The following is a 25,967-nucleotide window of genomic DNA, read 5'->3' as shown; positions in this document are numbered from 1 at the left end:
ATGACACAATTTACCGACTAGTTATAGTAGTGTAGAATCTCCTGTATGAACACAAAAATCATGTTTAAACCACAAGAAAACTCTTTAAAGAGTCCAAAAAACATTTACAACGTATGCAATATACAGAAATAAAGATTAAAAAAAAGAGTACATTTTTATATAATTACAGGCCAGTTCAGAATAAGCAGAAGCTCTTGAAGACCAAGGCTTTGGATTTCTGTGACTGGCTCGTTGTAGCACAACAATGCTTTCATCTGTTTTTACTATCATGTTACACTAAGGAGGTACAGTTTAATTAAAGATGCACAGACCTCTTTGTGGTGTACTTTCTGTTATGTTATCCTCCATTGTTGTCTCTGTTGTTGCAATCCACAAAATGCTTCTGTTCAAACATTTTCCTTTCTTTGCCGAGGCGATTTTAATCTGTCACACCAACATCTCAATCTGTAGAGCTAAAATAACTCGTCAGATAACAACTTTGTCATCGGAATAACAAGGTGCATTTATGCCTGAGGGTATTCGAGTTATGTGAAACAGCAAAAACTAACACTTGTGCTTGTCATAGCTTTCTGAGAAGACTTCTGTATGTTTCATTATTTTTTTCCAATTAAAATTTCATTGTGTGAATAATCTCTGTTCGTATGAAACAATATGATTTCCTTGAAAGACACTTAACACCCTGGGGTGTTTGTGTGAAAGCTGATGTGGGTGTATGGGTTTGATTCTGACTCATGCCGTCCATACAATAGACTAAGCGCCTTCTCTCCCCTCCATCAGTCCCAATGCTCATTAGCAGACACATTAAGCATCAAATTACAAGAAATCAGACTAGAAAATATCGACATTTATGCTTTTTTTTTATTGTTTATGCTGTGTATCCTGAGACTCTCTAGTGTATCAGAGGCATAACAATGCATTGTTTTCTCTGCTCAGTATATCGTGATGACTCATGTTGGCTTCATGGTAATGATGTCAGTGATATCAGTAATATTTGGCAGCCAAATGGATTTTTGTGAAAAAGAAGGAAAACGTATTACTGTATGTAAATGTTTTATAGATATTCTCATAAATGGAGTTCAGACTGCAACCATATTGTTGTTTTGAAATCAATAATGTCAATTGCCCAAAGCAACATGTCAAATAAAAAGTGGTGGCATGAGTAAACAAATGCAATAATTGAAAACATACTTCAAATAAACTGACAAGTTTACAGCAAAGCCCCCAAGGCCATTCTCAAAAGTTCATAAAATCATTTATATATAATTCATTTCTCATTATCTCCTGCTTATCACATCCGTTAAATGCAGTGTGTATTAAAAATGATGCTCCCAGGGATGCAGGTGGTGATTTTTCCAGAGCTTTTGCACTCACAACAATTGGAAATAGTGCAAAGTGTCATTTTTTACAAGATTCTGTTAGTTGTCTATCAGGCGAGGACTCCAAGGACTCTGAGGACTCTTTTGTGTTGTCATGAGAGTAAATTGCCATGGAAGGCCTGAGAGTTGCGCTGAATGGGATGGCTCGCCCTGACTGGAGAGGCTGATACAGATATTACAGCCAGCTCCCTCAGAGATCCTTGTGCATAGTGGGAGACAGGTCCAATATTTTAACCATGAAAGTCAAGTTTTAAAGCACAAGACATCGCACAGTTAGAAATTAAAATCAACATGGAGACCCAGAAAGACCCTGGAGTTGCACCATTATGTTCACAATCCAGTTGCTGCACACACAAACAAAGCACAGCCATGTGTTTGTATCCAAAACACAAACCTCCAGAGGTCATTGAACGCCTCCTGAGGTAACCAGTTGCATCTAATCTCCAGCAAAAACAAACTCAACATCTTTTGAAGCTGTGTGCTTTCACTGTTCATGCTTTTCTTTCTATAAATATGTCTCATGATGCAAATAGTAAGATGTTGAGTAAATTTATGCAGCTTACTTCGTGAGATATTCCGTGATTGCATTTAAAGACCAATGCAAATATGTGGAGAGGACAGAAAAACAATGAAGTGTGAGGCTGTGGAGTGTGGCTTAAAAAAGATTTATTTTTTCCTTTGAAAATGTAAAAACTAGAAGTGCTCGTAATCATATGATCTTTGATTATTATCATAGAGGTTTTTAATATCCCTTATTTGCATTCCCACCAAGCATGATGGGGTTCAATGCTGTTTATGTTATATGTGCAGCTGTGAACTCCAGAATAAAAAGATGTATCATTTCAGATGCACAATGGTTCTCATGCATTTTGCACACTGTCTAGGAAAATCCTCCCCCTCCAGCGCTTGTTTATCGCTGTTTTGATGAAGAGAGAAAACCAGATCGACTCCTCTGCAGGGAAAACCGAGCATCTTACAGGTGAGCGCAGTTCAAAGGATTTTTTTTCCCCCTACCTGGCCTGAGGAATGGGCACTATCACTGAGACTCACATGTGAATTAATTCCTTTTATTACTGATCAAAAAAATGAGGAGGGGGAGACTTCACTCCCAGCTGCTTATTTTCATTTCAGATACTTCATTTAGATCCATGACTTGCTATTCTGGAGCGGAGGAGGGTGAAAACCAATGTATGAGGAGTGTCTCTATTTAGATTAGTAACCTGAAGGAATACTTGTCTCCCAATTCAGACTGAGGCTCAGGTTCTGCTGGAGGACATATGTATGACCAGTGCCATCTTGTGGGAAGAGGGCTGTACTGCAGCAAAATAAAACCACCTTGCTATTCTCCTTTTCTAAACTATTTTTATGGTTCTTCTTTTTTTTTTATAGCAATTTTAAACCAAGCTGCTCCTGCTGTTCTTAAATACTTCTATGAGCAAATCCTCAAATGTTAAAGTGTTCTATTTAAATGTAACCTTGGCTGCAGGTTATCCAGTTAAAAGCTGCATTTGCCATGAGACTATACTCATCATCTCCTCTCCTCTGTAATGTTGCAGTACGTCTGGCGCCCTGATGGTTAAATAAGCTCTCCCTGTACTCTTCCTGCTACAGGCTGGAGGCACAATAATGTCAGTCGTCATCCTTCAACTGCTCCTACTGTGAGAGGCAGCGTGGCCCAGCAGTAAACACTCGCACTGTGTCAGTGGCTGCAGGCGACACAGAAATAGCCCTCCTCTCCTAGGACCCGGCTCTCACTCCATCTTTCTGGGGTCTCTGACTCACCAAAGCAAAAGGAATAGCAGAGACATAGCAGCTGCTAGTAGCCTTTCATTATTTTAGTAATCCATAACAACCTCCACTTACCATATGGCAGGCGATCGATGAACCGCTGAACAGAAAAGCAAAGTGTCTGTGCGGATGTAATGGAGGGTTGTTTGTCATTCAATGTGGAAGTTGTGCGATTATTTCAGAGTCATTTCAAACTGTTTTCTGGTCTGGAAAAGTCTCAGGGAGATGTTTGCAGGACTGAAGGTTACAGTGGCGGCTGTGTCTGAACCTCTGGCCTTGTTGTGCTTTGTTAGTGTGTGTGTGTGTGTGTTTGTGTGTGTGTTAACCCTTTGGCAAGATTGGATTGTGTGGTCCACAGCTGTGCATGTGGGTGTAGACAGAGCTAGGCACAGTAGGCAATCCCTGCTGCCAGACAGCCTCCTCAACACACCCAACACCACAAACACCCTCCTCCTATCCGACTCCAAGCGCGCACACACACACACACACACACACACACACACACACACACACACACACACACACACACACACACACACACACACACACACACACACACACACACACACACACACACAAACACATCAACATAACACATGCTCTAACAGAATAAAATCCAAGTAAACCTTCCACTCGCCAACCACAGCCTCAGTACACACACGCTCCCTTCAGTCCGTCTCCAAGCTGTGGTGACAGACTCAGCTGTCTTCAGCTCTGGGCATGTCACATGCTAATGTATTCATCCACCCACAGCAACTGGAGAAGCAGTGCTCTTAAGTACAGTCCAATCAGTCTGTGGCCCACTAATGGCTCCAATCCAGTTTCTTACAGTAGCTTTTTTCTTTCTCTTTAAATGCCATGTGGTCGAGTGTCCCTCAAAGCTGCAAAAACGACTTTGAGTTTGCAAGGCACAAACACTTCATTTTCATTATCTCGACAGCACAAATTAATTGACTTAGTAGCCCCACCCCCCCAACCACCCCCCCACCCCCACTCCCCTCATGTCCCATTGTTTCCAAGTTTCATTTTGTTTTCTGTTTATTTTTTGGGTGACATTCTATCCGCCACCTCACTTGATTCAAAAAGCAATTATTTCGCAACAAAACCAAAAATAAAAGAAGATGATCGGTGAAGAAGATTTTGTTTTTAATTAGTACGTTGACTTTTTCTTAAAAATCTATTCTATATTCAGCATAAGGGAGGCATAGAACAACCCAAGAGAAGAAGCAACACAACTTAAGCAGTGGACATACCTCAGAATCTCTCAGACAACAGTGATTTAAGGGAAATACAAAGGGGCAGATACAGAATATTTACAACACAAATATTGAAGAAAAAACCCAATGCAAAAGTTACCCAGTGTAATAATTGATTGTCGAATGCTAGGATGTTTTTAGACAGTAAATATACATTCAGCGTGTCTTTGCAGACCCAGAGCACTTTGGCTGATGTGCGGTTGTAAAGCAGCGTTTAACTCCTGTCCTTAGGTGCCAGTGCAGATGGAGGTCAGTGTGTCTGAATGTCCTCACTCTGCAGCAACAGTCCGGCTGGAAAATACATCCAATTTAGCTTTGATACCACTCAGGATCAATATGGCTTCATCCCCGGCAGGACCGAGGGGCCAATCGGAAGGCTGGCCTGAGAGGTCCTTAACAAAGTGGGATGGCAAATAAAGAAAGCACAGAGTCTACTGACCCGAGGAGAGGAGAGAGGGACAGGAGTGGAGACACGAGGACACAAGAGGATTTTAAAGTAGAAGAGGGAAGACAAGGTAAGAGAAGAGGAGGGGAGAGAGTAGAAGAAGAAAGAGGAGCTGTAGAAGAAAAATGGAGTGGTACATATTTGTTCCAAATAAGTAAAGAAAAGTCTGATATGATTTACAGTAGAAGAGATACTGGTTGAAACATCTGATACTTCATGCAGTAGATGGGTCAAATTATTTGCCAATGCATAGTCCCCACTGTTGAAAAAGTTCAAGAGGTATGTCTGCTGAAAAGAAGGAACTAAAGCACATTCAGTACATCTTTAAATCAGACACACAACGGGGGATATCTACAATAAGAGAATATAACAGAGAAGTAATGATGCTGCATTGAGTCAATAACTCAAGAATGCTGATTATAATGAATAAAAAACGTTGGTCCAAAAAAAAAGAATAAAACTACCAAATAAGCTTCCTGGTATTAACGTTCATATTCTTTGTATGTTCCCTCATGTTTACACATGTAAATAAAAGACAAATGTGCCTTTTTTTTTATACAGAATTTAGAAATTCACAAAATAAATAAATTCGCTATGGCCTTAAAATTGAATCTCAATTGTATACTATACGTATATATTTATATATATAACTCCATTTCATATAAACAGGATCTAAACTGTGGCGCCTCCGCAGCAGAGGCTGATAAAATCTGTCTTATCATGTATATTTTTTCTCTCCATTTGTGCTTCCCTATCTTCCTGTGCCTCTGGTCTGCAGCTCTATACAAACAGTTTTGATGTTGGACTGTCCTTGGTGAAGAGAAAATGCCCATTTCCATAGTAACACAGTGTTTTAAGGCCAGGAGTATAAGAGAGTGAATGCATACCTTTTTTGTTTATATGAAAATAAATGAGTAAAGAGTTCCGCGAGTCTGAAAAGCCACTTAGTCTGTTTTTTCATCTTCTCCCCAGAAGTTTAAAAAAAAAAGAGTTTCGAGCTGTTTGAACTTTCTGTAAGACACTCTTCAATTAAACTCTAAGATGTGTTTTTCGACACTGTGATGCAGCATCTATCCCTCATCCATGGAAACAGACACCTTTATGTGGTTTAAAAGAAAATCCACACACCCTGTGCACACTCTCAGAAGTCTAATTTCATTGCACCTTTTTGGCATTCAGTCCCAGGTTTTGGTTTGTTGCAATCTGCTCTTAAAACATTTGAGTCCAGTGAGATGAAAGGTACGAAAAAGGCTAACTGGCACATTTGGTAGACAGGGATCCCTGGTTAATCCAATGGCTGTTCTCCTGGAGAGGGAGCTTTTTTCATGTGTGAGGTCTTTCTGTGTCTTTATATCTGCGTGTGATTGGGTGATAGTCTATGGAAAACAATCCCATATCTGAAAGTGACATCTTAGAAAAACTAAACGCTCCCTTTAAAATTAGGCACATGGTCACAAAATATGCGAGTAAACAATAAATCCTGAGGCTGAACTGACCAACCTTTTAAGAGCTGCAACATCCCTCACTCTGATCACTGTGTTGGGAAAATAAAAAATGCGGAGTACGGGGTCGAAATGGATTCAATGGTTGTTTTTGTTTTTTTGGGGTTCAGCTTGTGTACAAGAGTCCTGCAGCTCTAAGCCTCTGCAGGCTCTGTCTTTATCTGGATAAAGTTTGCAGGCAAATGGACTGACAGCGGCAGCTCCTGGAGGCCTTTGATTCCCTGTTCGTGCTGTAGGGACATCTCCCCGCGCACCTCCAGCTCCTCCACGGGGGTCAGACCCTCACTGGGGCTGCTGCTTTGGGAGGAATGTCCATTCATTATAGTTTCACTCACTGCCTCCTGGCCCTGGCTTTGACTGGTATCAATGATCACAGTCCTGTACTGCAGCTCAGCCTCTCCTACCTCCATCTCTTCTCTTTCAAATGCTGCCAGCGATGGATCGCCGTTCACTATGGTCTGGAAGTAGCTGGGGTCCAGCAGCTCCTCTTTGACCTGCAGCCCTGAGAGGTCACTGGATTTGAGCACGGTGGCAATTACGGTGCCGGGCTGCTGTGCCACCATGGTCTGCCCACAGGTTGTGCTAATGGTGACCAAGCGTGGGAGGTTGGAGGCGGTGGAGCTAATGACTCCTGGAGGGGAAGTACAAGAAGAGGAGGCGGTAGTGGCGGAGGAGCTCAGACTGGTGACCAGAAGCTGCTGAGGGAGGCCTTCCTGCAAGCTGTTGACTCCACCAGCGAGAGAGGCCGTCTGGATGGTGAGCACGTCTTTACCGCCTGCTGTGGTTGAGGGCATGGTGTGGAGGATAACATGGGGTGGGGAGGAGTGGTTGGAGTCCCCGTTGGGCAGAACTGTGGTGAGGGGAACAGACTGAAGGGAGCCGGGGGATGTCAGGACCATGGGAACAGATGCGGGAGCAGTGATGGATCTGAAAACACAAAATGAACTGAATATATACCCCTGTTTCTTCCTCTTCTCTTGCAGATATAATTGAGTATTCAGTTTGTATCTTTGCAAATATAGACAAAGATTATATTTTAATGGAACCCTGTTGAGAAATTTACCCAGCGCGCAGCTATGATCCTAAACAGTAGAACTAATGTGTGTATTAATATAACAAACGGCATTGTCAACTGAACGGCAGAAATCATTTTTCTATTTAATGGAGAGCATGTTTAACAGCTCAGAGGGTAGCAAATTGACTGAAAGTACATTCAATGCAGGCAGAGGACAAAATAACGTACGTTTTTATGCAAAACAGAACCTAACGAGTTTACCTCTCAGACATAAAAAAACTAAACATTTTAAGCTTTACAAAGGGTAAGAATTCAGTGAAGGACTACTAGATTTGACTGCATTTCAATGACAAGTTTTTTTCATGACTGTGTTCACACCTTGTCATCAAAAATTAATAAATCCTTTTTCCCAATTTTTCAGGCTCTAAAATAGATTTGAACTCCCTCAAAGAAACCCGCAGCACCAAGTTTAGTCAGTTTTAGTATGTGAATAGGACATTTTTGTGCATATTTATAAGTGTATGAGCACTGTATTCAAGTAATTCTGTGACCTTCAGGTGTTTCTGGTTTTATGAGCACCAGATAAATAAGCTTCACATTTAAAAAAAATCCTGTTGATTTGGAATGGAGCCCATATTATGGGGATGCTTATGGCTCCCCTGCTGATATTGATATTTGACAATTATAGAGAGAAACAGTAACAATCTATTGACTGTGGTCTTTCTTTATGCAAAGACATTTTTGATGGGGACAGACACATTTATTTGACAACAACGTTTTAGGTCGGATACGACAAAGTACCGATCTCCTCATCACCCTTTCTGCAAGAGAGAGGGCCACTACTCCTTTAAATTAGTTCTTATAAAACTTGTGATCAGGATGGATAAACGATGTATTAGGGGCAGTGATTCTAAATGATCTGAAACACTTTCTTGAGCTTTATGTGCTGCAATTCCATGTTGCTTATTTTCTAAGATGTGCGCCAATATCAATATGTGCTGAAAAAGCTAATATCACCCCTACTGATTCATCAGTCTATCTGTAGTTTGGAAAAATCATGGACACGGATCGGAAATGAATGTTTTCTAGCTCCCGCTGTGTTGTTTTCATATACAATGACATGGAAACATACCTCATTTAGCTGACAGCCCCTCTTAAAAAAAAATTCTGGATATTGAAAATGTTTGCGATTTGTAGATTTTGTTTTTCCTCTCGCCAATTTCTAACCTTAAAACATGTGCCGAATCTTGGACCCCTGATCCGTGGTTGGAGTGCAACATGTGCAGGAGGTGCTCAGCGGATCCGCCGTTCATCTCCTGGTACAGATATTCATCATTGGGCTCCTTCTTCATCTGTTTCACTGCCAATTGGTGTTGACCATGAGCCCTCCCATGCCCTTTTGACCCTCCACGGACAATGGTGCGCCCATTGGTAGATCTCTGATTCCCGTAGCCAGCGTGGTTATCAGAGCCTGCGTCCTCATCCTCGATTACCACCAGATCAGATGGCATCTCTTTAAACTGATATACCAGCCGCTGCCCCTCCACTTTAGCCAGGATGCCTCTCTGATAGTAGTATCTAGAGGAAACAAAAAAGATATGGAGCTAGTTAGAACCATATGTTATTAAGAACATAACTGTGTGGTATCATGTGTGCAGGGGATTGGTGCTAAATAGGAGCTTATGTGGATGTTAAAGATGAAAGTTGGAAATGTGTGCTCTTAAGTATGTTTCACTCACCTGAGAGCTCTGCCCATAGTCTCGTAGTTCATGTCGGGCTTGTTCTTGTGTTTGCCCCACAGCTTTGAGACAGCTTTGGAGTCCACCAGCTTAAAGATGCCTTTCTCCCTCTGAGTCCACTTGATGTATTTGGGACAGGTGTTCTTGTCCTGCAGTAAAGCCAAAAGGAACTCCCACAGGTAGATTGTGTTACCTGCAAATTTGGGGGAAGGAAAAAAGTTGCGTTTTAAAGGTTGAAGCAGATCAGACATTTACGATGGAGTCTTCGAGCTGTGTTTTATACATCTATAATTCATTTAGCAATAAAAGGTTTTACTTACAAATGTTTTATTGTAGCAATGAGGTTAAAAAAGAAACTACTCTTCTCTTATCACAATTTTTATGTCAGTTGTGTGTACATGTGCGTCATCCAAATAAATTAATTATACTGCGCCTGGGAGTAGATTACTCTCTTTGTGAATTACTTTGACCAGTAGTGGTTAAAAACAGAAACATTCCCAGTAGTCACTTGAATCCCAGACAGCATGACAGGGTGATGTATATGTGTGTAGCTGAACCCGCCGTCCCCAACCCCCTCATCATGGTGCCACACTGTACGGTGCAAAGGAGGTTTTGCATTGTGCAGCATGCTTCTGCTGCTATTGGTAGAGCATCAATGTGCCCTCCGGCCTGCAATCACTTCTGTTTCCCTGTGAAACACAGCACTCTGAGATCCCCTCATCCATTAACTCGCCCAGATTTAACGCCGCCGGACAGCAGGGGTTGAGGAGTACTGTTGCACACTCCACAGGAGGAAGCAGAGCATACACAAGAGGAGGAGAGACCTTGCTTTTTATTGGTTCATTACAGAGAAGGGGACTAGTTAGTGAGCCTTACCTTTGCCCTCTTTGCTCTTCTTCCTGAGTGGCAGGTTAGGGGTGGTGATTGGGGAGCAGGGACGCACCGCTCGCGGCTTTCGCACTGTGATTCAAATTGAGGGGGGGGTGTGGGGAGGGGTCACAGTGAAATCATCCAATTACCCACTATACTGAAGTTTTATAAGAGATTATTCATGTGTTCTAACAAGGAGGAGGAGAACAACACTGTTACCTTTGGTCTTTTTCTGCGGTTTTAAGGGACACTTTAGGGGTATCTCATCCATGGATGAAGTGTCCTCATCTAGAGACATGTCAAGGGTGCCATTATCCATCTGGTCAGGCCTCAGAGGGGCGTATGATAGATCGGACTCCAGCAGAGCGCCATAGGCATGAACTATACATAAACAACAGTCACACACACAAACCATGGATTCGTTATACAAAATGAACTTAGGATCTTAGTAGGAAAGTGTATTAGTTTTTACGATTGTGGAGTATGCTAAATAACTTACTCATGCGCTTCTCATCCAAAATGTTGTTTGGAGACTCCATATTAAGAAGAGCTGCTGCAGCTTCATTTGTCTCCATGCTGTCCTCTGGACCTGAGACTGATGTTTCTGTGCGTCAGACAACAAATACATTCATATGAAATACATGTAGGTAACGATGTTGTCTTCTGTACTCCTAATTCAGTCTCTTTCAGATGTGCTGAAAAGGTAAGTATTACTACCAAGTATCTTAATATGTTTACTCATATGAGTGTAGAGCTACACCAGGATCTGTGTCACATACTGAGGTAAGATAAAACAAAAAGGACAGTCTTGGTTCATAAATATTGAGGAAATATGGCTCATGAGCAGGCAAAGGTAAAGGTAAAAAAAATCCTGCAAATAGATAAGATTTCAATTTTATTTTTATGTTCTGTGATAAAAACAAGTAACATTTTAATATCATTTGAAAAAAAAATAGTTGGAACGTTTGTTCAAAAAGAAAGACGGGATGTATTTTTAAATAAATTATTGTTATTATTTTGGAAAAATATGAATAAATGATCTTTTTTTCTGTTCTAAGAAACTTTTTAGAAATGCTGAACCTGTTTGTAAAGACCTTCATAGATTTGAGATTCACCTTCTGCTCAATAATATTTAAAAAAAAAAAAAAAGACTCCTTTGTGAACCTGGGCACAAGCCTGCACATCATGGTTAACTTACTGAAGTCATTTGGACATAAAAAAACGTGTGTATTGGTTTTGCACCTTATTGAAACTGATTGAACATTCAAATGTCTTTACCTGAGAGGTCCACTCCTCCCACCAAGATGGAGGGGTCCTCCACCACATGGAGAGTGGTGTCCACCATGATGCCGTTGGTCACCTCGTCGGACTCCAGGCCTGAGTAGACCTGCAGCAGATCGGCTGCAGGAACCTGCTCCACTATCACCGCTGGGAATACTGATGGGTCGTCCAGCTGAACGAAGAGAGAGGACACACACAAATGCAGAGAAAGATGTGAGACATTTCATCAACAACACTTATCACTGTGTGGCAGTAGGCTGTAGGTCTTTGCACATATGTGTGGATAGGCAGTAAAAACCATTAATTCCTCCACTGCACATCATGAATGCAATAGAAAAACCCCAGATGACATCGGATTAATGTTATAACCAGATTTGCTCTCTTATCTTTATTGCCTTGTAAAATATTGTATATTCATACTCAATCTCAGTTAATGTGGAGGCACGTAGCATGGCTGAGAGCTAATTTCTGTGGTGTTGCAGCAGGTCCATGGGGACCCGCTGAAGAAGACGGGAACCAGCTGTTTGATTTGGCCTACTTCTCCTAGAGAAGTTAATCTTCTGCTCAGAAACGTTATTAACCCAAGCAAATGTTAATGGATCAATCATGATATGCAGGAGAGAACCCCCTTCACCATGTCCTGAACATGGTTTGTGTCAACTGGAGGAACATGAGGACTCATTTGTCATATGGAGCTCTTTTCTGGTTCTAGTAGCCTAAGGGGACATATGTTGAATTTGATATGTTTAGGATAAACAAACAGCTTGAGAGAAAGCGGCAGCTCGGATGAAGTAAACAGATTTGTGTGTGTGTTTGTTGGGGGAGGAGGGTAATCTGCCTTGGTTTAAATGAAAAGTTCACCTCAGGTACTTTGATGCAGGGCAACTCCAACCCCCAGCAGATGGCAGCAGTGTACACTTCTAAAACTGACCTAAAATCATTTCTGCCACCATGTCAGTGCCAAGCAGCTAATAAACCTGCTCTGAACTTATTATATGTCCAAACAACAGTTCGACAGATAAATACATACGGGGATAAGGTGTTCACAGCATTGTTTCAGACCACAGAGGAAGGAGAGGAGAGTGAATACTATGTTTGAAAAAGATTAATAGAATTTATATCAGATGAGTGTCCAACCTAAACCTGAATGAATGCATAACTGGACAAACAACTTGTTAATACCAGAGTTTAACTTAAAGCAACAACAACAAGAGTTTTCGCCCCCTGATGACTAAAATACACCAGTACAAAAGTGTTTCACAATACTCATGTAATAAAACAATGCAAGTCATTTCAAAGTTAAATATTAATGTGTTTCTTATTTGTTTTTGTTTTTCGCATCTTAACCAAATAATGTTGATTTATTCGGCCTTCATTCTAACAGTGATGACCTGATTAAAGGAGGAACAGGACAGAGTAAAGGTGCAGTAGGAGGAAACTGAATAGAGCCTTATCTGTCTCTTTGCACAAGTGTCCATTGTTGGTTTGGACCTCTGGGGCGTACCAGGTGTCTGGGCTGTAAGCTGTGGGGGTGGGAAGAGGGGGCAATGGAGTCCACGGATACACTCCCATTTCAGCTACACTTTAACCAGGAAACTAACAGACCAGCTCGTTATTAAGAGACTGTATTAAACGGATAGCCCTCCTGACCAGGATCAAGGATTGTCTGTTCGTTTTCATTGTAAATATTGCTGGTGTCTGGGAGTCCCGAGCAATAGGGCTCCACAAGACGTCCATCATAAGACCAACACAAATAGTTTATGTCATCTCACCAGCACAACCTCAAGGCCTCCTGGGACTAATAAAAACCCTGAGTTTTGCTTAGGCTACAGATGCTATCTGTGTCTTCCTCACATGCACTGAATGTTTTCCATTAATCGGACTCTTTAGTAGACATATTACCGGATACCTAGACAGTGAGGCTACTGCATCTCCTCGCCTGGGTTTAAATGATGCTTACTGTCCTTGAGTGGGAGTTGGTTGTGTGTGTCAACAAAGGCATTTTGACAACCCCCCCACCTCAGAAAGTCACGCATTTTGCTGACAGAGCATGAAACGTCTGCTGTCTTTGCTGTTGTTTTCATGTAAGCTTAATCTGTTATTGCTGGGAACGCCTCAGAACTTGTCATTTGTTGTCCAACTGTAAATTCGACTATTTAAATAAGCGTAATGCAGATGATAACTAACAAAGAGAGAGAGGGTGCAAAATTGCAACAACAAAAAAAAAAGGTGGGGCTCTAAGGAGAGATGGCGCCTGACTTTAAACAGTGTGATAAATAGTACTGAACATCATAGAGGTTTTAACTGCTTCTGCCTTTTTGCTGCCTTGAATAGTGTTTCTAACAGGGAACCAGGAGTGATAAGAATCAGGCCCATTTGCATTTCTGAGTTCCCCATTTTGCCTTTGAAAGCAACAGCGTGTGTACAAGCTGTTCCCCCCTGCACGCCACTCTCTTCTGCTTTACCTGCCCGGCCACAGTGAGTCCAACTGCCTGTATACTTTCAGCATCCTCATTTCCATGCTATTTGAGAGTGAAGCAGCACGTAGCATGAGAGCAACTATTATGTTCAAAGTGGGTTGTGAACCAAAAACCCTAAGATGATTGATGCTTAAACTCAAATAGTAACAAAGTTTTTATTTTATTTTAAAATAAGAGCACAAACATCATCAGAGTGCAGTCATTACCTGATATATCCCAGGGAGCTACTTATTGACTCAAAAACCAATATAGCATGGCTAATCATTAAAGAACCAACTCTATGATTTCACTCGGCTACAAGAGCTTTATTGTGGTCGAAATAAATCTGCACTGCAGCCAGCACAAACAAAATGGCCACTGCAGTCATATGTTGTTCCTTTTCGGGGGTATTTCCAGGACGTGGTAAATAGGGGTATGCAGCTTGCAAAACAGGCTGAGTGGGTGCAGTGAGGAACAAAACTGTAGCACTGGAACAATACAAGTGCTTTAAGTGGAATTATCCCATCCCTTACAAGCAGTCTTGGAACTGGTTGGTCAGGTTAGGCCTGAACCGATGCTATTCAAGGATCCAGTGACAATTTGCTCACACTAGACGCACACACACACACACACACGCACACACACACACACACACACACACACACACAGATACCAGTACACGTAAACACACATACGACCTCACTCACAATCAAGCCTGCTCCACAGGATTCAGACACAGGCATGGGGATGAGATAACTGCACACCTGAGCGGGTAATGAAAAGACATTTAGTCACAGGTTAACATAGTATCCTCACACAGAAACCTCTGTGCCTTAAACACATTCAGAGCCAAGCCCCGCCCTCTCCCCCCTCCCACGCAGCCTAACCTTGTCGCAGGTTTTCACTCCATTTCCATTTCTGTGCTCCCACACCCCTCTGCCCAGACCTCCTCTCTCGGCTCCATCCTCCCCCCCAGCCTGTCTCAATGCCCAACATGTCAGAGTTAGGCTCCTAATCTTACCCCTGTGACTGTTGTTTATCCAAGATTTGTTTGTTCTGCTCTGAAAAGTCAAAATGTATCAACAAGACAACATACATCTGGATGAAGAAGACTGATAGTTAAACTCTGGTCCAGCGGTTCAAACTGTTGTCTAGAAGCCCAGTTATGCATAAAGCAACAAACAAAAGCTCAAAATGTTGTTTTTGCAGTGTGATACTTACCTGATTTATTTCATCCATCCCGTTGCTGGCAAATTCAAACACCAGTTCACTAGGCTGGACTGCAGTCGTCATAGCAGCAGAGTTCAGAGGGCAGAGAGCAGCCTAAAATATCCTGGCTACGACCGCTCCTTGACTGCACTGAGAGAGTCTCAGCTTCACCCTCCCAAAATGGCGTCCCTGTCACTGTCGTCCTGTTTTCTAAACTGGGTTGTTGGTGTAACGAGACGGAGACCACGAGCCGAGTTTCAGAGGAGTGCTGTGGCCCAGGTGGGAGCAGCCTCGTCCCTCTTTGACATGGAGGCTGGGTCCCGCTGCGCCTGGAGCATCTACACCTGGAAGAGAGAAAGAGATAGGGGCCTAGGTCAGGAGACATATTAGATCAGATTAATTTCAGAGAGGCGGGGAGGAGCAGAGACAGAACAGGGGATGAGTCCCTGTGCAAGGGATTACAAACCAAGAAATCGCAATTCTATATACAATAACCTAAGAAAGAAGAGGAAAGACACAAGCTTATTTCTGCCTCTAATCCAATGAACACTCAAAGCAGTCAAGATGAAGCAAAAAGTATTTCGTTTTAGCCCAAAATATGAGTTTGCAACAGGTTTCTGGCATAATGAGAATGCAAATGTGCTACTGCAAGCATTAGAACTTTTTTCATTTTTTTAGTTTCAACCATTTGTTCAACGTTTTAACTATGCATGAACATTACTACAGTGGAAAACAGCCAGAGCTGCATCTATAAATTCACTAGACTACTCTCTTGATTGAAAGATAAATCATTTCACATATTAAATCCTCAAAGTGAAATGAATGAATGAATGATGTAAGATGAGAAAAAATGTCTCAATCTGGGCCCCCTAAAACGAATAAGTATATAGCATTTTGTTTGCAAAAAAAATAGTTTTACCTTTATCTTCACAATTGTTGAAGATCGACTTTCCTTTAAATACTGTTTTTTGCCGATGGGAACTATGAGCAACAACACATCAGCATATATTCAAGACCACTGTCCACAACTTATTCTAATGTGATAGCTGCCCTTTCTCTTTTTATTATCCTCCCTGAGGAGAAGACAACATCTAAGCACACCACCCCAGATCACAAGGCTCAGGGGGCTGCTAGTAAGATCACATGAGTGGTGGTGGGTCGGAGGGGGGCCCAAACGAACCCTCCCTCTACAAAGAAACACACACACACACACACACACACACACGTACACACAGGGCGAGAGATCATTCGTCCGAGGATGCTCTAGAAGCCCCTATGTACTGACCCTCAGGGAGTTACTGTGATCACAGGCATCGGGGGAAGGGTCCTGAGTGTGTTTGTGTGTCTGTGTGGTGAGGTGTGTCCCAAAAACTTGATACCCACAGGCAGGTTTCAGGGCTGAAGGACAGTTGGGGGCTGATGTTGGGCTGCTGACTAAATGTTCGCCCGAGGCCAAAAACCCCCCAAACCTCCTTTCTTCCCAGAGACCAAAGAGCTGGCAGCTGTAAAGAAGTAAGAGATGGCAAAGTTTAGTACACCCCCTCACCACCATCCGGGCTTTTTCCACTGCTGCAGGGTGGAGCTTATTTGCTTTGAAATGCCTGTGTGACTGACGAACTTGCATACCAGGCCCAATTGTACTTTGTTGTGTGTTTACAGGAGAGAAGCACACAGAAAGACCAAAATACATGCAGCTTGTGGGTCACAGGGGCCAAACTCATTTTGCGATTTAGTTTATCTTTCAGACAGAAAAGTAACATGTGGCAGGGGTTCTGGAGAGTATCGTTTTGGCAGACAGAAGAGAGACAGGGTAACGCTCGGCCTGGTGTTTCACTCCAGTCGGTCCCCTCTTTTTGCTGTCGCTCTTCTGGGCAGTGTCCATGCCCACCTCTGCCAGAGCTGAGGACTGCCGCCATCTGTCTGCAAGCGCTCCGGTGCCCTGGTCCTCTTGGCATGTTTCATGCGCTGGGAGAGTGAGACAAGCCATTACCAGGCTCAAGAAGAAAAGAGGGGATATATTTTATGGGGTTCCAAATGGAGGGAGATGTATAAATCTTGTTTAAAAAAAAAAAAAGAAAAGTAAAGAAAAAGAGGATGGTAGACTTGTGTGGCTGCTACGTCACTCTCTGCTTGCAATTTGGACCACACACCCACATATTTACAGCCCTCTTCTGTCCTCTGAGCCCGGACCGAGATACCAAGATGAGGGAGAAGTGCAGCTGTCTGTATCTTGTTGGAACACTCTGTAATTGCCTTGCCGAGCCTCTCTGATCTTTCCCAGATCTGAGGAGAGACATAACACTAAAATATATGCATCTTTATTCCTCCTTTGTAGTTTGTGTTTGATTTACAGGCACTTACATGGCTGCTAGTAGAAACATTTTACACTACAAGCCAGACGACAGGGCTGAGGCTTAATAATGAAGAAATCTTCAGAATCCACTCATCCATTGGTTTATCATGTGACAGGAAACAGGCAGCAGGGGGTTGGCCAGAATACCGAAAAAGATGTAAACAGTCACTCTTTCATTTTCTCTTCACATGCATGCATTTGTGTCTAATTGACTTTATGTGTCTGCTCCCTCAGACTGTGTCAGTGTCTGCATTTTATTTTTTTCCCTCCTGTCAGAGCATCATTGATCTGGATGGCCCAGTTGGCATGGTGCTAACAACAGACAGGGATACAAGAGAGCCAGCCATTACTCAGATGCAGCCTGCACATTATCCCTGAGCACATGACAACAGCTGCCTTGTCCCAGTACATGGGGCAGGGTTGGAGCTGCACTCACTACGTCATGAAGAGGAGAAGAAGAGGAGGAGAGCAGCGCAGGGAGGGATTTTACTGGGATGTTAGTCAATGCATAAAGTCCACAGAGCAAATAGACTGCCTGTGACTCGCTCAGGGTGGGTCCTCCTTTTGACAGACTCAAGCATTTAAAGTGTGGTTAACAGGCGGGGCATCCTGGAGGCTCAGAGGTCTGAGGCACAAAATGTGTAGCATGCTTGGTTTGGAGTTTAACTAAACACATGTGCTGCATGTCAGCAACCTCTCTGACTCCATGTACCGTACTGTAATTCCTGATGCTTTCAGCTGTTAAAAACATTGTAATTATAACAATGTTTATAACATATAAATTATTATTTAGTTATTAAAGCACACAAGTTAGCACTAAATCCACATCCAACAGATCTGGAGCAACGTAAGTGTTCTTTCAATAAATGCATAATTAGAGTCATTTCAGCTCTGTTTTGGTCTCCACCAACCATCTTCAGTTTTTCAACCCTCCAGAATATTCTAGTAAGAAGTATTTTTCTATTTCTGTCTGGCATTGAAACCACAGTACGTTTTTTTTTTTTGTCAGACAACTTTAATCAACTCTGATTTGTGGACCAATGGTACCAAAACACTGAGCTAAAAGATGCAGAAACTCTCCGTAAAGCTGAAGGGAACTTCAAATTAGTCAGCGGAAATTCTCTGTGGCTGACAATTTCAAAATTATAACTGCCATTTGATACAATTAAAAATAGACCACTGAGAAATGTCCCTTTAGAAAACATATAAAATAACAAATCTCTGAACAGGTTTTACCAGCCCAAGGAGAAAGTGAATCAGTGTAGATTTTAACTTTGAATTTAAACAAACACTTAGTTCAAGTTATTAGGACTCATGTATGTGACTTTTACATGTTACTTAATGATGACTCTGGAGACTTAAGTACTGTGTTGTAGCTCTTTCTCTTTTATTCAGGATTGTGTCGTTACAATTTGAACTGAAAGAAAATATTAGATAATATTATTCTTAAGGCCAAGTTGATGTATTTAAAAGCATGTTTCTTTCCCATTGACTAATTGTTAAAAATTAAAATGATCATCATCAGCAGCCCTAAGGATGATCAGTAACAGGATTACGTGGCCTCCTGTCTGCGACCATTGTGATGTAATTCTATACATCTCCTCTGGTGATTCCAGCTGTGTGTTACATCTATATCAGGCAGCCTGGTGAACAGCAGACTGAGGAGGAGTACCAAGAAAACACTGGCCTACTCCAACCCTACAGCATGGTGACTGCCAGCCGCAATAACAACCAATTAGAGTCAGGATTCATGAACAAATGCAGCATTCCCAGAAGGCCCTACTTCCCCCGCTTTAGTCTCTTCAGCTGAGCTCATTGTTGACCATGAAAGGAGGTAATTTAAGCCGATTGAATGACTATGCAATGACTCACCCGGCATGGGGTGAGCGCAAACATTGTGAGATGCGAGAAAGGACCAGGGCAAACTTTACTTCATCAGCCCATTTTCAGCTCTGGTTACAAAAATGCTGATTTCTTCAGGTGACAGTGCAGCTCCATGCAATGCAGCCGTCAAAGGACTTAAAGATGGCTACAGCTGGTGTCAGGGAGCGGATTGTATTCCTGGTATGTGAATCCTTTTCCCACACAAGTATAGGCAGTGAAGACATGACTTGTAAAAAGTGAAGCAGACATAAATCAGGACTGGAGTCTTCCCTGCACTCACTAAACACATGCAAAGGTTTCAGAACTGACAGAAGCAGTGATTTTACCTTCATCATGCAGCCCTGAGAGACACTTTTCAGCACTGACAGAGAGAAAAATTCAATAAATCCGACCTACAACGGGGTTTGTTTCCCCAATTGAGCTGTGCAGTGAAAACACCAATGTGCAAAGTGGCAGAAAATGTTATTAAGTGGTTGTTGTCAGCACAGACATGCTGTTTTTGCAGGATCCTCTGGGTTCCTGTAAAGGAAATGACTCAGTGATACAAGGCTGGACCTCATTCCTGGAGCACTGTGATAGCCCATATGGGCATCAGAGGATCATGATCATCATTTCTGGACAGCGGTTCCCTTTCGGGTATGTTTTAGTGCAGAGGTCATAAAACTATGTAACAAAAGCACTTTTAGAGCCAAGGGAAACAGCTCAAACACTTCTGTTTAGGGAAAGTACAAAGATGGCTCGGTCTCGTGAAAAAAACTAACTGTAATGACAACAAACAGAAAGTATATTTACCAAATCTCTACTACATTTCAAGATGGCAATAATGTCAATTGACTACTAGCAGCAGATAAGGTCCTAGTGCAAGCCAGTGTTAGACAGGCAGAGTTTCAGCCCTGCTATAACTCTGTGTCAGCACCATAAAAACTGTTTTGTGTGCAGTCATTACTGTGCATTCAACTTTTTACTCACCACACATTACACAATGCAACATGTCTCGCCATGTTTCAAACTCCACTCTATGGAGCTGAATAAAGGGGTGCTTTCACTGCAATCCTGAGGCCTCACCATGCATGTGGTGATAAAATGGCAGAAGCGGGCACAGAGGCAGGCACAGACACTGCTGGGGCTAAAAGCATGCAGCTGCAGAACACAAGGCATCGGGGTACACACAGACACTGTGCCGGGCACTGCGACGGAGCCAGCATTCTCTGTGTCTGTGTCTGAATGTGTAGGAGGTATTTGGGTTCTGCTATGCCAGGGCCAAATGAAGACTGAAAGAAAACGTCACCCCAAGCACATGCTTTCAGAAGGAGAATGGAATTTAATCTCATCTCTGGCAAAAACCTTGTAATTTTCCACTCGGTCTCAGGGCTCCAGGAGATGGACCAATACCTTCCTGTGACAACTGTTGTTTGTGCCAACTTTCACACAACAAAGTAAAACATTTGTCATTCTTTTGGAAGATTGGAAGAATAGACATTTCTTTTGTAGGGTAATATAGCCTAGAGAACAGAGATGAAAGCTCAGTGATACCCCCCCAGTGACAAAACATCTCCAGAGAGTAGATCACTTCTTTTTTGGTCCAAGTATGTTCAGAAATGTTTCCTGATAGGACAGCACAGGCTACAATATTCTAACAATGACGTTTATCACATTGCAGCATACTGGACTTTATTGTTTAGGCCACACAATAGAAAGAGCAACAGCTAGAAATAGAGTTGATTTTAAAAGCGGGGAAGAAAAAACACCCACAAACTGACCTGTGAATCTTGAGCTCACAGGAACAGCATCACTGAGCAATGGGTTTGTGCTGCTTCCTGTCTGTTAAACCACACTCAGAAGAAAATGTCTTCCTCTGTGAAAGAGCGGAAAGTTAGTAACTCCCCCTCCTTCCTTCTCACACATCACGCTGCTATTTCTCTCGTATGTATGAGGCTGGTTGTGACACAGGTAGTATTTTCAACGTGATTGATATAGCTACTAGAATTATCTCTGTGAGTGAGGCAACTTTCAATTAGTTGGTAAGTGCACAGGAACATCTTTCACACGGACAACTCAAGTCTCAAGTTGGTTTTTGATATATATCCAAACAAAAGGCGAAAACTTCACTGAAATGTGATCCACAGACAATAAACCGGAAAATATTTTCTCACCTCCACAATGTTGAGCTTGCTACACTCGTGTTTAATGACAGTGATGGTGAATTAAAAGGCTCACAATAGAGCTCTCGCAGCCACACCTGCCATTTGCAGACATCTCTTACCCACAATGCTGACACAAGGCGTGCAAACACAGACAGCATTAGTAAGCCCCCACCCCTCCACAAACACACACACGCAGTGATACACACATGAACATCGGTTGGGTCGGTTTTACAGAAATTCTCGGAACTTACTGCATGGTTCCTGTCACATATATTTTCACTTATAGGTCAGAACATCAGTATAGCAGTACATAAACAGGCTGTTTATGCAAGTTGATAACCCCAGGCCTAGAGTACAAACAAGTCATTTCAAACAGTTTAGAAAAAATCCATCTGCTAAATGAACTGCTGCTTCAAGTTAAATACACAAAAACAAGCCTAAAAAGGTACAACATCTTAATCACTATAAATCCTTCAAAAATTCACACAGATGTCATTAGTTACCATCTTGACGATATTATTGCTATCTTAACAGATGGACTCAAAGCTAGGATTTGCCTCAGAGAGAAACGTTTCTAACTCAACAGATGCAGCCCATTTGTCAAAAACTACCCCCAGCGGCCTTTTTTCTATCATGAGGCAACAGGCCAAATGTCGCAGATAGAAAGAACCACCAGAGTTGTGAAAACAGGACAGGAAATTGCAGCAAAGTTTGAGAAAAGTCATCTGCCGCCTCAAACATCGCAGTTTGATGTGTTGTGTGCTGCTGTGATGTCCACAAGGCTGTGAAATTTTATTAAAGCATCTGGACGCTGTCATTAAGATGAAGAGTAAGATTGGAGGAGCAACCCAAAGGAGAGGAAAAGGGAAATTACCACTGAAGGCAACAACATTTAACAACAAGGCTGTAGAAATCTGCCTGATAGTCCAGCTCATATTCCAAGAGTGATGTTTCAGTTTTGAAACAAACAAACAAAAAAAGCAAAAAGAGAAGGCAAAAAAGTTGTCATACTTTCAACATTATACTTTTTAAAAACAAGGGGAAGTTAAAGGTTCAATAGGACATTTGTTAGCATTAGCAAATTCAAGTGGTTTGGAAAACTTGGCCTGGTTCTAGTATCTTGAGGGTGGATTCTGATCCTGCAGGGTTTAATAGTAGCCTTGCCAGTTTAGACAAGGTCATAGCATTGACCTTTGTAAACAATGACAACAAAGTCCCTAAAAATCCCAGAGAAAGACGTGAAAATGCAAATTATTCACCAAAACATCAGACACCAGAGTAAAGGCTTGCTGCTTTGAGAACCATTATTCTTTTACATTTGGTGTGTGAAGGCTAGAGTCAGGGCGTTTTCATGTACTACATTTGGAAAACAGAAGTTGTATTGATGTTGAGCATCCATTGTTTCCTATAGAACCTGCTTCTGAATGTCTTGCCTCAAAACATACAGTCAAACAGTCATAATATCTTATCAGCATTCAGGTCCTTTTTTTCACCTGGCAGGAACTGCTGCAGAACAGGTTGATAAAGTCTGGAAAATAAGACAACGTTTGGATCACCTTGCTTTCTGCATGTTTCATTTAGAACATCCAAATATATCCGGCTAAAAACATAGGAATACTTGGCAATTTATAGTCAAGCTACAGGGCTCTCAAACGTTATCTCAACAGAAATTAGACCCTCCCAGGTACGAGTGGCTCATTTTACTCGTTTGCACTCGTCTCCTATGTCTTTTAACATCACGATTCGAAGTAAAAACACACAAAAGGAAAGGATAAAAACATGCAAGTCTGTGCGTGTGTGTGTGAGCCCTGCTGATTCCTTTCTTGCAGACATATTTGAAATGTTTCATCTAGACTCTGCTGTTGTTTTGGCTGCTGTGTGGGGGCATTTTGATGCATGACTAGACTGAAAAATCAAAATTCTTTTACATTTTTACACAGAACACAAGCCTCCCAATAGTATTATACATGTACATGAGGAAACCAGTGCATAGAGCTTTCTTGCTGTAGAATAAAAACAAATTAAAAAGAGATAACTTTTCATCCCATCTCCTAATGGAAAAAGAGCTCTATTAAAATCAAGGAGTGATTTGAAAAAGAGCACTACTGTGCTGCACACTGTTTCTAAAACAGCTTTCTAACACGCCCATCTCTGATGTGTTTACATTCATACCAATACCAACATGTCACAGCACAGGTACACTGTCAGCAGCGAGGGAGGATATCAAACCCAGGAAAATACCAGCAGTGCTCTCTCAACCCAGCTTGAATAAAAAACAAGGTGAAGGATGACATTCCTAATTATTTCTTAAACTAAAAACCACAGCCCAAGTTATACCACTGATAGCTGCCTTCAGATTATGTAACTTGCCGCAACAGCTAATTTTCTCGAAGGGATGAATTCCATTTGGACTATATATACGGTTTTAACTTTGCCAAGATATTTTCCACACCAGCTTTGCTTCAAAAATACTAAGTTACATGTTCGGATGAAGCACTGAAAGTCTCAGGCATCAGAGGCTGAGTCAATGCTTGGAGCAGGGGACCCGGCCTGTTGCAGAGGAGGCTGCATACCAAACAGGTCTGGACACAAGCAGGCTGATGTGTCCACCCATAATCAGGCATGCATGTATGTAACAAGACAACACGCCTAGAGAGAGAATCAAATCAAACAGAGATGAAATGATCTTACTTTTATGTCCACTGCCACACACTCTGAGGTCAAGCTTTTGTTAAAGATTAAGTTCAATATTTGGGGGGATCCATCTTATTTTCTTTTGGCCAAGAGACAGATGAGATATAACGAACAGTGCTCTCGTTTCTGTAAAATGAAAACATAGAACAGCCAGCTAAGTATACACACTGAAAACAGGGGTCAAAAGTTACAATGGCTCTGCCTAAAGGTAGAAATATATAATCACCTGCAAAATGTTAATCCAACCTCCCTGAAAAAAACGTGACTTCTGGGTTTTACTGTTTGGTTTTTGATAAGGTAAAGGTGAATGTTTTACATATGCCATCAAGTTTGTGGGTAGCTGTTTTCCCGTGTTTCCATCAGTGTTTCCCTCTAGCTACACTAAACAGCTGCTGGCTGATTGTAGCCTGTCACAAACATACATGAGAGCAGTATCAATCATCTCCTCTGTTTCTTTTAAAGGAAAGCAAACAAGTCAAAGTTATCCGTTAAATCCACCTTCAAACTTTGATTTTTGTAATAGATTCTCACACTGAAATGTGAATTATGACACACAACATTATAATAATTTCCTCCATTGGAAAGGTAAAAAACGATATAAAATATGCTAATATGGGGCTTAAGTAAAGCTGTTTTAAGATTCCTACAGATCAAGCTTTGGTTTAACAGCTAATAACGATTAAATCAGCTCTTCTCATCTGATCCCCTGTAAAGCCTCACAGATAGGACCACTCACGCTGAGACAGCTTAGCCCCCTTCAACAGAGCTTATCTGATTTCACACAATTGGATACTCTAGGTCAGTGTGGTATTAGGCTATCCCCGGCCAATGTTTCTATCTAATCTTGAAGCCAGTAAACGTGTGCCTCATTGCTGGATGTCAGAGCTAAAGTGCAGAGTCATTGCATTTCATGATGTCAGGTGCATACTTCAAATGGAGGCAAAAACTGTTAATCTATGCGTGACTGAACTAACAAGCCTGAACTACAACTCATGAAGTCACTTCATGTTTGGTCTGCATACTTTAGGTATTGTGAGTCTCTCACTCTTGACATGTTGTCTCTATTTGAAAGAAAGAATACATTACACCTGCAAGGCCATTCTAATACTTACATTGTTCATTTCAGCTGCTGCTAACTTTTAATTTTAAGTTTTATTTCACCCACAGAGAAATGTTTGAGCCAGGAAGCAGAAGGACAGTCAGCCTGGCCTGGTCAATATTTGAGAAAGCTTTATGAAATACATGCGTTTATGACAGTCACGTGACGAGGAAGGTGCAGCATGGGTGAAGGAGATGAGGACAATAAATGCCCTAGCTTCTGAGGCAGGAGTACGTAATCAGGTTACATAACAAAATATGAACACGGTCTTATTGTTTAACCATGTGGGGTCTGCTATAATTAAATATGAGGAGAAGAAGGAGATAAGTAGACATGTATGTGTTTAATGAATGGACTGAAAATCTATTACCTTGTCATGGAGATACATACAGTACATTAATAATGACAGGCTTGTGTACACGGTTGCCTCAGCACTGCTTTGAATAAAGAGGCCTGACAGTCAGTCTCCCGAGGGTCTGGGGCTATGTTGTTCTGACGAGAATCACAATGCAAAAAAGCTAAGGTAAACAAGGAGTGGCTGTTGCTTAGGAACACGCAGAGGGAGAGGGCTTGTAAAGTCGGCTCTGTGGCACAAGACATAGAGAGGAGACAGAGGGTGGGCCTCATTCAGCTCGGCAAAAATCCCAGTGTGTTTGTAAGGGCAGATGCTGAAGGCTGGGCAAGATGGGCATAATCACAAACAATAAATTTTAGTCATGCAACTCCAAGGAAACAAAAAAGCATTTCCCCAAAATATAAAACTGCATTAAGTTAAAGTAAGCAGCAAATCAATAAACGTATGTAAGTAAGACAACACATAGAATGCAGATTCAGTTTCAATATGTGCATGCAG

General features: G+C 41.9%; 1 protein-coding gene across 5 annotated transcripts in view; it reads right to left on the bottom strand.

Moving 5' to 3' along the window:
- Nucleotides 1-4,288: 4,288 nt before the first annotated feature.
- Nucleotides 4,289-25,967, bottom strand: part of elf1 (E74-like ETS transcription factor 1) — a 37,452-nt gene continuing 15,773 nt past the window's right edge. For 3 of the 5 annotated variants that reach the window (XM_020645414.3, XM_065958456.1, XM_020645413.3), the window contains 9 exons: nucleotides 14,953-15,284; nucleotides 14,439-14,495; nucleotides 11,270-11,444; nucleotides 10,491-10,595; nucleotides 10,211-10,372; nucleotides 9,998-10,081; nucleotides 9,122-9,314; nucleotides 8,610-8,960; nucleotides 4,289-7,294 (listed from right to left, as the gene is read on the bottom strand). In XM_020645414.3, coding sequence (XP_020501070.2) covers nucleotides 6,502-7,294; nucleotides 8,610-8,960; nucleotides 9,122-9,314; nucleotides 9,998-10,081; nucleotides 10,211-10,372; nucleotides 10,491-10,595; nucleotides 11,270-11,444; nucleotides 14,439-14,495; nucleotides 14,953-15,024 — 1,992 coding nt within the window. In that variant the 5' untranslated portion in view covers nucleotides 15,025-15,284 and the 3' untranslated portion in view covers nucleotides 4,289-6,501. Of the gene's footprint in view, nucleotides 7,295-8,609; nucleotides 8,961-9,121; nucleotides 9,315-9,997; nucleotides 10,082-10,210; nucleotides 10,373-10,490; nucleotides 10,596-11,269; nucleotides 11,445-14,438; nucleotides 14,496-14,952; nucleotides 15,285-16,323; nucleotides 16,443-25,967 lie in introns of all 5 variants that reach the window. The other 2 variants (XM_020645416.3, XM_020645417.3) reach the window with 2 other exon arrangements.

This window comes from Labrus bergylta, chromosome 9 (assembly GCF_963930695.1).
Source record: "Labrus bergylta chromosome 9, fLabBer1.1, whole genome shotgun sequence".
Classification (NCBI taxonomy): Eukaryota; Metazoa; Chordata; class Actinopteri; order Labriformes; family Labridae; genus Labrus; species Labrus bergylta.
This window is presented reverse-complemented; position numbering and strand designations above follow the sequence as displayed.